This window comes from Schistocerca cancellata, chromosome 8 (genome assembly GCF_023864275.1).
Source record: "Schistocerca cancellata isolate TAMUIC-IGC-003103 chromosome 8, iqSchCanc2.1, whole genome shotgun sequence".
In the NCBI taxonomy this organism is placed as follows: domain Eukaryota; kingdom Metazoa; phylum Arthropoda; class Insecta; order Orthoptera; family Acrididae; genus Schistocerca; species Schistocerca cancellata.
The window spans coordinates 316,364,650-316,379,144 of record NC_064633.1 but is presented as its reverse complement, the minus strand read 5'-3'; the positions used below and the strand labels follow the sequence as shown (position 1 = coordinate 316,379,144).

Sequence of the window (14,495 nt, the reverse complement as noted above, 5' to 3'; positions counted from 1 at the left end):
GACCTCTCCCCATGCGATTACCACGCCTTCACTCCCTTAAAAAAGGCCTAGAAGGGTCGACGGTTCCTGTCGGACGAGGATGTGCAACAGGCAGTTATGGACTTATTCAAGCAGCAGGACGAGATGTTTTACCAAGCGGGTACCTTCAACTTGGTGCATCGGTGAGATGACCGCTTCGATAATTATGGCGATTTTGTCGAGTCTGGACCCTAAGGTGTTCGAACGCTAACTTTTCGATCGCCCCTTATAATTCTGGGACCTTTCCTTGGAAGCTGCTGCAGTTTACTAATATCATTTTATTCTTTTCTGTATCCGATCTGCGAAGACGAACGTTCTCTGAGAACACTGTGGCTGAGGTATCTTCAATTTCTGCAGAAAATTCGTCTCTGATCCAAAGGGAAGGGATTATGGGGGGGGGGGGGGGGGCTCTAACTTACAAAAGAACCTCGAGCACCCCGCATTTACTCTGCTGCCCTAGTATATAGCTGCTTCCTGCATATTGTATATGCCTGACCCGTTGAGGTAAACTTCAGGGAGGAACTACTGTACAGAATAGAGGAAGTGTGTCACAAGAAAGTCTGTCATCTTGAATTTGAATACTTGGCATTTATCACTATTTTTTGAGTTGTGCTGGAAGCCTACTGAAAATGAAACCTATTGAATAGTACACAGCTTTCTCCACAATGCTGAAGAAAGTGTTATTAGAGTATATATCGTTTTTCTGTCTAGTTTTCACTAAGAACGTTTCAGTTTGTTGCGAATGAGACATTAATCTGAACAACAAATCCCTTGATCGAAAGTACTCGTATGTACAGGGACGCTGGAGTTAGAATTCTGATAAAACTTAACAACGGCCTACACGACGCTCGTGAATTGACTGCAGATAAGTCTGACAGCTCTTTTCTGGACTAAGAATATTCTTGGTCGGTGCAATTGCCCCAAAATGTAAGACCATACGATATAATAGAATGAAAGTGAAAAAAGTAACCAAGCCTCCATGTTTCAGTGTGGAAGACAGTAAAAATAATTCTTATAATGAATATAGCAACATTCAGTTTCGACACAATATCTTGAACGTCGTACTTCCAAGAAAATATTCCATTTACCCTGAGCCCTAAGAATTTAAAATGGTCACATTTACATAATGTTTGACCAATTTTGAACAACAGATTTCGCTTTTAGAATAGCTCCGTGTCAGAAACCGTATCCAGTGCGTTTTGTTACCGTTAAGCGTTAATTTGTTCTCTGAAAGCTACGTGATGATTCTCGTATCGTACTAGCTACAATACTTATATTACGTTCCACGTCTTTCACAATAACATTTGCATTATATGCAAAGAGATCAATTTTTATGTCAGTCGCCATGTTTAGTGCCAGATTATTGACATATGTCAAGAAAAGGAATGGACCCAAAATAGAAAGAGCCGTAACTAAAGACTGGAAAATTGCTCAAGTCGCACCAATACCCAAAAAGGGAAGTAGGAGTAATTCGCTGAATTACAGGCCTATATCACTAACGTCGATTTGCAGTAGGGTTTTGGAACCTATACTGTATTCGAACATTATGAAGTACTTCGAAGAAAACGATTTATTGACACATAGTCAGCACGGATTCAGAAAATATCGTTCTTGTGAAGCACAAGTAGATCTTTCAAATGGTTCAAATGGCTCTGAGCACTATGCGACTTAACTTCTGAGGTCATCAGTCGCCTAGAACTTAGAACTAATTAAACCTAACTAACCTAAGGACATCACACACATCCATGCCCGAGGCAGGATTCGAACCTGCGACCGTAGCAGTCCCGCGGTTCCGGACTGAGCGCCTAGAACCGCTAGACCACCGCGGCCGGCCAGTAGATCTTTATATTCATGAAGTAATAAGTGCTATCGACAGGGTATGTCAAATTGATTCCATATTTTTAGATTTCCAGAAGGCTTTCGACACCGTTCCTCATAAGCGTCTTCTAACCAAACTGCGTTCCTACGGAGTATCGCCTCAGTTGTGCGACTGGATTCGTGATTTCCTTTCAGAAAGATCACAGTTCGTAGTAGTAGACGGAAAGTCATCGAGTAAAACAGAAGTAATATCCAGCGTTCCCCAAGGAACTATATTATCTATATCTATATCTGATCTATATTAACGACATAGGAGACAAATTGAGTAACCGTCTTAGATTGTTTGCAGATGATGCTGTCATTTATCGTCTTGTAAAGTCATCAGATGATCAAAAGACTTGCAAAATGATTTAGATAGGATGTCTGTATGGTGCGAAAAGTGGCAATGGACCCTGAATAAAGAAAAGTGTGAAGTTATTCACATGAGTGCTAAAAGAAATCAGCTAAAATTCGATTACGTAATAAGTCACATAAATCTGAAGGCTGTAAATTCAGCTAAATACTTAGAGATTACAATTACAAATAACCTAAATTGGAACGATCACACAGACAATATTGTAGGTAGAGCAAACCAAAGACTGCCATTCAGTGGTATATCACTTAGAAGGTGTAACAGGTCTACTAAAGAGACTGCTTACACCACGCTATTCTGGAGTATTGCTGTGCGGTGTGGTATCCGCATCAGGTGGGATCCGCATCGAAAAAGTACAAAGAAGGGCAGCTCGTTTTGTATTATCGCGAAATAGGGGAGATAGTGTCACAGATATGATACGTGAATTGGAGTGGCAGTCATTAAAACAAAGGCGTTTTTCGTTGCGACGGGATCTTCTCATGAAATTTCAATCACCAGTTTTCTCCTACGATTGCGAAAACATTCTGTTGGCACCCACCTACATAGGGAGAAATGATCATCACGATAAAATAAGAGAAATCAGGGCTCGCACAGAAAAATATAAGTGCTCGTTTTTCCCGCTTGCCGTTCGAGAGTGGAACGGTAGAGACACAGCTTGAAGGTGGTTCATTGAACCCTCTGCCAGGCACTTAATTGTAAATAGCAGAATAATCACGTAGATGTAGATGTACATATTTCAAGTGGTACTTGCTCTAGGAGAGCCCATAGGACTTCGGTAAGAAATTGTATTTTTTTTTTCTTCAATGAAGTAAGAATCAGTCACGTACTCATCAATAATTCCGCTCAAATGTTCTCACTCCACTGCGTCTGTTGCTCAACCTGCCTCTAACGGTGCAAATACCTCTTGGCCGAACAGTGCATATTTCCTACATCCACCTTTCCATGATTTATAAAGACAGTCTCGCCGTAACGAGAAGTCTTTGGAGAAATAACCTAGTGTCTTGATGTCACATCAGAACCGAGTGGTAGTATTCCATGCCTCTTCTGCAGTCCCACTGGTTAATCTGCTCGTAGAGTGACGTATCGTACGAACAGAAGCTCACAACTCCAGGCTGACTTATTCCATAGCCACTCGCAGTTTCCCTGGAGCTACCATATGGATAATGAACAACAGCTGCCAGAACTTGTGTTTCATTCGGTTCGCTCATTGCAGGTTTGTTCCCTACGCTCTGTATAGTAATCCAGTGCCGTTCCTAAACAATTTTTTGTCCATCCGCTGAACTGTCATTCCTGCCGGGTACCGTCTGTCGGGACACCTTTGTGCGCACAACTCATCTGCTTCTCTTTACGTTCCTTCTGTATTCTCCTTGAAGAAGTAGCAAGTCTAGTTTCTGTTGGTTTGTGAAAGACATTTACGTTTTTCAAAGTAACCAGCAGTCGGCACACGTGAACGACGCTGACAGAATGAAAGCCCCATTTCCTTTGTGCTCATTTTATACCGGTACCGCGCCGGTGCAACACTCTTTCTTCCTTGTCCGGCTAGCGTATTCCCTTATCTGTGTATGAAATAATATACTTCCGCATAAGACAGCAATCGGTTCCAAGTTCAAAACAGATAAAATCCAAGTTCCAAATACCGTAATTGTTCCAAACGAGCAATCGAATTTTTAATAGTGAAACACCGCTGAATTCGTCTCTTGTAGAACTACGGAAATGAAGATGATCAGGGCACTCACGCCGTTTTTTACGAGCAGGAATCTAAACCCGTCAACGAAATTAAAACTTTATAGAGCAACGGTAGAACCCTCCCTGCTGTACGGCTCGGCGTCTTGGGGAGCAACATCTGACTCTAATATACGTAGTTTGCAACCATTACAAAATAGATGTTTGAAGTGGAGTTTCGGTGCCCCACGGTGGGCCAAGGCGAGAGAAATACACGAACTGAAAAATACGTTGCTGAGAAGATAAAAGACCAGGCAACTCGTCTTTTTCACAAATTAGACGAGTAGCGGGGAAGTGTCCACCAACTTGCGAGCGTATGCCAGGCCCTACCACAACACTGGCACAAATACGATGTGCCTCGAGTCATTATTGCACTCCCACAGGAACATCAAAGATGATGCAATCTTCAGTTATTCGGTGTAGTTACTGTCCATCACTCGTACGACTACCTAACCAACACCCTCAAATGACTTAAGGACCCACAGAGAGCCCAAGCCCCTCTGCAAGCGAATACACAATAAAGTGAAACCATTTCTCACGCCTTGCCACTCCAGAAGAAAAAATCGGCAAAGGCGATCACTCTCTGGACACAACACGCAAAAAGGAGAACTACGGCTCTAGGAGCAGTGCCAGTTAACAAAGCTAAACCGATACCGGTATCGATGTAATTAATATGCCTGTGAAAAGATACTGTAAGTATGACATTTACTCAACATTTTCTCACATTTCATGTGGGTGGAAACAGAATTATGTATCTGACACGTTTCGGAAACATTTGAGCGGAACAAAAAATGCGTGTGAAATCTTATGGGACTTAACTGCTAAGGTCATCAGTCCCTAAGCTTACACACTACTTAACCCAAATTATCCTAAGGACAAACACACACACACCCATGCCTGAGGGAGGACTCGAACCTCCACCGGGACCAGCTGCACAGTCCATGACTGCAGCGCTTCAGACCGCTCGGCTAATCCCGCGCGGCCTGAGGGGAACAGTTTAGCTGGGTCACCCCATGTATATACAAGGTGTCCCAGGAGGAATGGTCAGTGTCCAGGGCTATCACAGAACTGTTTTTCGAAACAAAAAATTTAGTAAACATGGGCTCTGAAATGCATATGGTAAGAGCTATGAGCTCTTCTACCATACTGTGAAACGCGTATCTTCTATTGCCAGCTATATGCTTTTCATATTTTGAAAAGTGGAAGTACGAAACAAAAAAAACAAGTCCAGTAAACATGAGCTCTAAAGTTCATACCTTAAGAGGTATCAGCACTTGTTCATCTTCGCTACTGTGAAACACACCTCTTCTACGGAACAAGTGCTCAGAGCTCCTAAGGTATGCATTTTAGAATATGTGTACTACACAGTTTTTTCCTTGTTTCGGTCCATACCGCCTCCTCGCAAAGTTTGGAAGGCAAAGAGCTTGCAATAGGAGAGACGTGTTTCACAGTATCGAGGATAAATAACTGCTCTTGGCTCTTAAGACAGGCACTTAACTCCCATGTTTAATAGACTTCTTTGCTTTGAATGATCGTTCCTGTCGTATCCGTGAATATTGACCTTTCCACTGGGACACCCTGTATGCATATCCACTAAACATAATTCTTAGAGCACGTTACTGCATAGTGGGTGTCAGTATTAACAAAATAACCGTACAGTTTTATTCTGATGCGTTGTGATAAAATATAACGAGAGTAAATATGTTACAGTGTTTCGTGTTTTAATAAAAGAAAGTAAGTAATTCAGCAATACGTAACCAAATACATACATTAATATTAATACTTAATCTTTCATGGTGACAAATATTTTGGGGGTAATGATTCTGTTGTGGAATACGGAAATGGAAACAAATGACTATATGGAAAGAAGTCCACTACCGTCTGCTCCTAATACAACAGTAGCTATGGAGGAGTATCATCACCATCAATCTGTCGTCGGTCCTTACGTCATTTTATTTATGAATTTATTTCACTTGGCGAGAGAGGGGCCTCCAAGAACTATCTTACATCCAACAAGACAACTTCTATCGATTGAGATTGTAATACGAATAGTACATGACCAGTACAAAATGATAATAATAATAATAACAATACATACATCAATGAAATTATGGAATTTAAGAAATGTCAGTCTTTGAGCGCTGTCTTTATTATGTTTATGTTTAAAGTAATAACATCCAACAGAAATGTATGGCAGCAGTGTGGAAGGAATCAAATATAGAGAAGTTGACTTGACTGGGGAAGAATGATAAATAATAGGAGAAGGTTATCAGATGAGATGGAAGAGGAAAAACAGGCATATACGGACATCATGACACATGGACAGTGATGAACATGTGACAGAGATACTGGTTTATTGTTGCACAGAAGCCAAACAACTGGTATACGCCGAGAAGGAAGTAAAGCGATGATAACAGATAATAATTAATCTCCTCTTCACTGCAGAGTACCACTGGATATGTCGCAGATTACTGTGTGCTTTGTTACTGAGTTGTGTAGGTGAAATGGAGAAGTAGATGGAAAAAGATTTAGTGCTGTACACAGATACAGCCAAGACGCTGGACGTATCAGATCTTCGATCGCAGTTGTGGAACAATGACAGGTATTTGATATGTGAGGACAGTTACTGAGGATAGCACTGAATAAAAAACCGACGAAGTAACTTACGTTCTGCTGTGGAACTTTCATGATGTCCCCAAGGCGAAGGCTCACCGCAGAGTTCTACGTGCGCTGCGCGGTTCACGAACGGCGACTGACCGTCTCTAGTGGCGGAGCTACCCCTCCCCCTTTCCCGCCCCCCTCCCCCGCCGCCACTCTACCACGCAACGCAGATCTGGCGCGTCGTAGCGACGTAGCATTACGTCACCTGCAAGTAGCGCACGCGCGACTGCAGTAGTGCACCGACGCGACTGTAAATGCCAGGTGGCTGCCCTTCGGGCTTCCGGATCTACTGGTACTACAGCTGCGCGTTAGACTGATTTGCTAGAAACTAAAACCAGACGCTCACGGCGGATATTAAAGCGATCGATAATTTCGAAGGGATGTGTAATAGTGCTCTTTTCTGATGGTGCAAGCATGGTAATCAAGCCCAACAGAGTTGTAAAATAGTCAAAAGTATTACTGGTCGCTTCTCAGTAAACAGTCTGTCTCTTCACTTAGTAAATATGCATTTAGTTCGATTCTGTGCAATGCAGGATATACCGGATGGTATAACTGAAGTCCAGTTACTCACAGATGTCCACTGTGGGCTGTGATTATCGTATGGCAGCGAAACTTGATAGACGTTGTAATGCATTAATGTGCAACCGAGTAACACTTAAAAAAAAATAAGTTGCAGCTCTGGCCACCAGGTGCAAATCTGGCGTTGTGAATATAAGGAAGAATTGTAGAAATGTTTCAATATGTAATGGGTTAGGAGCAGGACATAGGCAGAAACGGTCAACATAGACAGTTTGTTTAATATGAGCACCAAGCACATCGACGAGACGCTGCACAGCGCCAGATTTGCGCCTGGGGGCCAAAAATGGAACTACTTTGTTTTTCAGCCTAAATCGGGTCTGCATTAATGCATTAGAATACCTACCAAGTTTCGATGCCATACGATAATTACAACTCACAATGGACTTCTGTGAGTAGCTGCACTTCCCACCCAGTATGATCATCAATAACATTACAGAACGGGAGGGAAGGAAATACGTAAAACTGATCACACAAAATTGCCAGGTGCCCATATTTATCTGAACTTCGCTTGGAAATCACATATTATACATCTTTTCAAATGCTTGGTTTCAGCAACATTCGCTATATGTGTAATTAGTAGCCGGCCGCGGTGGCCGTGCGGTTCTGGCGCTGCAGTCCGGAACCGCGAGGCTGCTACGGTCGCAGTTCGAATCCTGCCTCGGGCATGGGTGTGTGTGATGTCCTTAGGTTAGTTAGGTTTAAGTAGTTCTAAGTTCTAGGGGACTTATGACCTAAGATATTGAGTCCCATAGTGCTCAGAGCCATTTTGTAATTAGTATATTTGGTGACGGAACCATTAGAACTGCAAACAGAGACACAAAGCATTCATTGCACAGAAACGTACTTAAGGATGATATGTGACATCCATCCGCATTCTGGCTCAGACGGGCCAATCGGGGCCGACCGATCGCCATGTCATCCTCTGCCAATGACGCCGTTTGGATGCGGTACAGAGGGTCATGAAGTCAGTACACCGCTCTCCAGGCAGTTGTCGGCTCTCTTGGCCTTGGAGCAGCTATATCTCACTCAAGCAGCTCCTCCATTGGCAAGACGAGGCAACCTGGTCCAGTCCTCCCACCAATGAAAAACCCCTGACATAACCGGGAAGCGAACCTGAGTCCTCCGTATGAGAGACAGACAAGCTGACCACTGAGCTACGGAGGTAGACCGAACTTCTTGCAGGCAACAGTCTAAAATTAGGCATACTAATAACGGGCACACAATGTTTTGCTCTCTTCTGAGTTTCGCTGTAAACAATCAGATATTATTTGAAAATAATTCATAAATATAATGCAAGAAACAAATTAAACTTATTCTTTCACAGAAAAGAGTAAAACTAATCCTGCTCAACCGCTCTACTTTTTTTCTCATTTTTCCACATATTAGTAACATCGTCTGCGAAATCTGATATTGGAAACCGTTTCTATATGCACATTTATGACCGGTAATTCTTCCATTACCTGTTCCGCTATCTAAAAATGTTCCATCCATCCTTTATCTGTAGACTTAACACTACTTTCCCCGAAGTCAAACCTATAAACCTTCATTCACAATGTTTTTTATGACTTCTTTCATTAAAATATCTGGATAATACGAAGAGTGAAAACGTATGTCATCAGTCTGCTTGCAGCTTTGGCTTTGTGTCTTGATTTCGCTAGCATAAAAGTACTGACCTTGCTTTATGAAACGTGACAGGATAACTCAATTCACCAGACAGTCGTTATCATTCGAAAGTGAGCGTGTCCCACAGAACAAGGGAGGAAGACTAGAGTTTAACGTCCGGTCGACAGCACCGTCACCAGGGAATAAACACAGACTCCGATTACGAAAGGCTGGGTAAGAGAATTGGCGTGCCATTGTGAAAGGAACCGTCCGACATTTGCCTGAACTGGTTTAGAGAAACCATGGAAAACCTATACCCGTATGACCGGATGCGGTTTTGAACCGTCGTCCTCCCGGAGGCGAATCCTTTGTGCTAACCATTGCGCCTCCTCACTCGGTTCCACAGAACAGTGTTACGGCAAAGCACTTATTATGTTGGAGGGCGACAGCTCTAAATGAACATAATGTTAATATTGCAGATTTATAGGTTACAAATTACGCTTACCGGTTTCATAATGTTAATATTACAGATTTCCAAGTCACAAATTATGCTTACTTGTTTATTATACGACCCACAACAGACAACGTCCTCTTCAGTCTGTCTACAGTACCTGCTAGCCGTTGAAACTACTACGTGGAACTGTTTGTCCAGTATAATTAACAGCACGACGAAATAATAAGTAAAAACTGTTGGGTCGAATACTACCAAAATATCGTTCATCTACCATGGCGTTAAAGACTTAAACTGAATCAGTTTTTTTGAGAAGCATTTTCTCATATTTTTATTCGAGTGTACTGGTTTAGTTTTATCGTAGCACGCCTAAATAAGTAAGGTGAATGCGTGATGGTTTCTTCGAAAAGGAGACGGCTGCATTCCTTCATTAACCGAACTGATAACATGCTCCAACTCTGATGACATCGGCGACGTGAGGTTAAATCCTAATCTCCTTCTTTTCCTTCTGCTTCTTTCCAAAATGGTATTGCGCAATACTCAGCGGAAGAAATATTGGATGAGGTGCATAATGCTTTTTAATTAAATTCTCTTCTTTGTTTTAGCGGTAATTTTACACTGCCCAGTCAGATTAAAGTGCCCCTGTCAAAAGCCTGAATAACCACCTTTTGCAGGTGGACCACTGCGAGACGTGCGGAAAGAGATTCAGCGAGGTTCTGGAAAGTAAGGACAGGGATTTGAAGCCATACCAACTCCACTGCCGTGGCAAGCTACCCTGGATTTCTTGGTTGAGGACCGTAGGCGCAAACAGCCCGATCGAGGTGGTCCCACAGATTCTCGATTGAGTTTCAATCCGCGGACTTTGGTGGGCAGGGAGTACGGTAAACTCATTCTAGTGCTCTTACAACTTACACTGCGAGCTGTGTGGCACGTTGCATTGTTCTGCTGGTAAGTACCATCGTGTCAACGAAAAACAATCTGCATGTAGGACTGGATTTGGTCCGCATCGTTAGATACGTACTTGTTTGTTCCATTGCGCCTTTTGGAATGACGCAACCACCCTTAGAGTGTCACGAAAACATTCCGCAGACCATAACTCTTCCTCCCCCAGCTTGGACCCTTCCGACGATTCTTGCAGGGTGTTTCCTTTCGGTACGATGCAGCATAACGTGAATCAAGGCCATCTGTCACATCTCAGCGAATGTCCAGTTGCGGCACTGGCGTGCAAATTCCACCATGCGTCGCCGATGAACAGCGTGGGTGCATGAACAAGGCAACTGCTGCGGAGGCCCACACTCAGGAACTTCCGCTGAGCGATCGTCCAGGAGACATTGTTGATAGCCCCTTGGCTCAACTGGGCGGTCAGTTGCTCAACAGTTACACGTCTGTTCGCCCCAACACATCTCCTCAGCCATCGTTCACCCCTGTCATGTACGGCCCGCAGTGCACCGCAGTTGCCAAGGATGGCGCCATTGTGCCATGCCCGCTATACCTTAACCACGGCGGCACGCTATCGGTTTACAAACTTAGGCGTTTCGGAAATGCTTCCACTCCTGACTCGAAAGTCAGTGAGTATGCCCTATTTGACGCCAGATATATGTATCCGTCTCCGCATTACAAGACTGCACAGTTTTGCTCGCCCCCCCCCCCCCTCCCCCCGACGAGTTTTATATACCGTTCACCACTCGTTCTGCCACCTGCCGTCTCTGAGTAGTTCTTACAAGCAGACGTCGAACGTAGGTGGTGGTCACATCAGAGTGACCGACGGTGTATATTACAAAATAGTTCACGTCACAATTTTTACATTAATAAATTACTACTTACAGTAATTCACTTTTACTTTTGAACCTTCGCTTCCTCTTATCTGGCCATAGATTAGAGATCGCACTTTACTTATAAAATATCGGTACATTTTCCTATGACGATCTTTTTGTTTCGTAGTTTCCATATTTCATAAGCTAACTGCTGCATAAGATAACTATGGCCCTGCTTGCAACGAGTATGCTTGTTCTTCTGTGACCCTTTTTTTTTTTAGTCCGGTGAGTAGGTAGGGATTTCAAATATCCTCAAGCGTCTTTATTTTCATGTGAATGGAATCATTTTTACGACCGGATGTTGTCAGTATCACCTCTTTTTGTTACAGGCTAATACAGCTATTCATTACGGAGGAGCTTACAACAGGGACTTCCACTCGGAAGATATATAGTTGTGAGACTTAAATATCCGCTTCATATTTTGAATCTGCGTGTTTCGTCGCCCCCTAACAGCGCCCTTTGAAGCTGTCAACTTTCATCTGTAATTTTCCATGGAGACCTTTGTTCTGGTTCTTCTCCAAACCAGACTACGCTGTGCTGCTCGATCAATATACAAGACTACGCGGCGTTCATGTGCCGAACGAGACATCAACATAATTTTACACCCACGACTCAGAAAAATTTTAATGAATTGGAATGGTTTTACAGGTGTTGTGTGTTCTCGTTGTATGCTGGAAGTATAAGGATACCGTCTGAGTCAAATGATAGCACGTAGGATGGGCCAGTATAATGTTATGACGTTTAGCCTTACCTTTAACCAAGTGCGTCATGTATGACGAACATGACACAGACATTTTAAAAAAAGTGGTTTGTGGAGCTCAAGGCACGGCACTGCGTGTCTTTAACGGTGACTAACTGCGCTGCTATGAGGTCATCGCCATATCTTTTATATCTATGACGCATAGAAAGGTATCGTGGCAGTAACCGTTAGAAAGAAGCACAATGAATTAATAACGATGATTGTTTTTTGACAGGGGCGAACCGCATGATCAGTTTCCGACTGAATGTTCAAAAGTAGTCAAAAGTAGTAGATGATGCGGAAGAAACAAATGGTCGTTCTCCATTCACGGAGTTCATTTGGGATGACACTGCAGCAGGTCATTTGAACGATGAACTGACTCTTGACAACAAGATACTGATACAAAATATTAATTGCGGATTAAATTTAAAACTACTTCTGCAGGCACTGTATTTTATATCTGTCAATAATGCAATAAGAATTGAATCACGAAAAGTGGCTACAAAATGTGACAGTCGACAATGATCTAAGAACACTTCCACAGTTCTGTTCGAACATAATTGAAACGAAGCATAAACGGCAGTCTCATTTCCTGTCCACCGAACCGAGCATCAGCTGAAATGTTGCAGGTGTTTCAGACCAAGCCAGATGACTTCTGTAGCCGGCTAATCACATAAACATGTGCTAGGTGTATCACGACAGTCTAACACACTGTCGCGACACTCAGTGCCCTGGAAGTTGTATTCGGCTGAGAGACAACATTAGCGCCTCTAGCGGCGAGAAAGCCAGTCGTAATGGTAATGTTTGCTCTTAATTATTTTATACGTAATTAACGAAATAGTTACTATATTTCTGCGTTCAAAGTATTAGTAAATGATCAAGACACAAAAATGGTAGTGAAATGAGTGTTTAAACAGCCGAATCTCACTTTTTTATTGTCATAAGCTGCAGCTTATTCATGAAGAAATATTTTAGATCATGCGTGTAGTTGCAGCTCACTCCGCTGAAAGCAAAAGCATATAAAATGCTATGAGCCCCGCACGTTAGGGACCCCACAGCAGGGTCTTTAAAAAAATCTATCTTATTCGATATGAGCGGTATTCTACCAACCGTTCAACGTCGGTGCTGAGATCTACAATGAGAAATAACAACTTTAGCTCAAGTGAGCGGCTGGCCACATCAAACGTTATGTGTCATAACTTGACAACACCGCAAAACTTACAGAGAAATTCCTACTGTTGTCCGAGCTAGTAGTGATAGCCTGATCAGTTACAATATGGTTCCGTTGGTTACCAACGAGAAGATAATTAAAGAATACTGTTTTTCTTTTTGTACGCCTGTTAATACAATGAATTCACTTTTCTCATAGCATTTTTGATACGAGCCGTCTAGAGTGAAGGTTGGTTTCTACTTGATGGACTATTGTTGCATGAGGTGTTGTAGTTTCGCAGTTCTTGCTTTTCTTTTGTGTCGTTTCTTTGCTGGTTGCTGTAGGCTAACTGGATACAATACTACTGTTAAACAATAGCATAAGAACTTAAAATAGTGAAATACAGTTTTACCAAGTAACTGCGAAATTTGCTGACAGTAAAGTAAGAAGCGCTGAAAAATAATGTAAGCTTATTTATTTTGCTTTTACAATTTGCTCTAAAATTCCCCTTACAAAATTTTAGGGCTTGTAGAGGGGAGTGAGTAGATGATACTTTGAATTGGAACCCATCACCGGAAACGTACCGTTTCCGTGCTAGAACCATTTGAAAACACATTGGTAACGCTATCACTCTTGCAAGTGATGTATTTGTCGTGACTCGGTACATCACTTGTTTTACAATTCCACTCATTAACAATCAAAGACGCAAAAAGGAAACGTGATACAGTAAGGCCTCTTCCAATTCGGGTGTGCGGCGTCTTCTATGAGCACCACAGTCACGCCTTCTAACGGTAAAGGTACCCCTTTGTCGAAGCCCTTGCGTGACTGTAGCGAAAAGCGTATGCAATGTAGTTGGATAAAGACGACGAGCAGCTCTTTCGCTACTGTGGGTTTCGTTATACTGGAGGAGCATGTCTGCAAGCATGTACTCAACCATGTTGCTGTAGCGATGACAGACACGTGAATGAGACTCGTATCAGGTCAGAAAGATAGGACTGACATCAAATGACATCAGCCTATCCGACGTAAGCAACGACTATCATGTTGTATATCTATATGTTTTCAAACGGCTGAAGCACGGAAATTCAAAACATTCTCTACTCAGTGCCTTATGCAAGTCCTAGGCATTTGCAAGGAAAATTTTGGAGCACCCTGTATATCCTACCAAGTAAAAAACCAAGTAGGTTCTCTGTGCAACGTTTGTAACAACGTACATATCTGTCATCGGTGTTTGATCTGATAATAAAATATTAGCATTATAATTCATTTACTTCCTAATTCAGGAAAGATACCAGGGGTAGGACTGACTTCTTGAAATCACCCATACAGTGGTAACGGATTGGGTGCCAGGATCCTCAGCGTGTAGCCGCCCAACCTGGTGGACCCTTATTTGTGAAAATGGTGCGAGAATAACTTCTCGTGAGACAGTAAGCCAGAACATGGGTTTCCCAGTAGCTCCGTAGCATAATGACCAAGGCTCTGGGCTCACAGGCTCAGGGTCATGTGCTCGATACCTACACAACAGTAAC

The 14,495-nt window shown here is 42.7% G+C and overlaps 1 protein-coding gene across 4 annotated transcripts in view; it reads right to left on the bottom strand.

Annotated features, from left to right (window-relative positions):
• LOC126095104 (uncharacterized) overlaps positions 1–14,495 on the bottom strand; it is a 303,184-nt gene that overhangs the window by 225,435 nt on the left and 63,254 nt on the right. For 2 of the 4 annotated variants that reach the window (XM_049909811.1, XM_049909814.1), the window contains exon 1: positions 6,638–6,721. The exons of the other annotated variants lie outside the window; for them this stretch is intronic. In XM_049909811.1, the coding sequence (XP_049765768.1) occupies positions 6,638–6,658 (21 nt within the window). In that variant the 5' untranslated portion in view covers positions 6,659–6,721. Of the gene's footprint in view, positions 1–6,637; positions 6,722–14,495 lie in introns of those variants that run through there. 4 annotated transcript variants of the gene reach the window in all.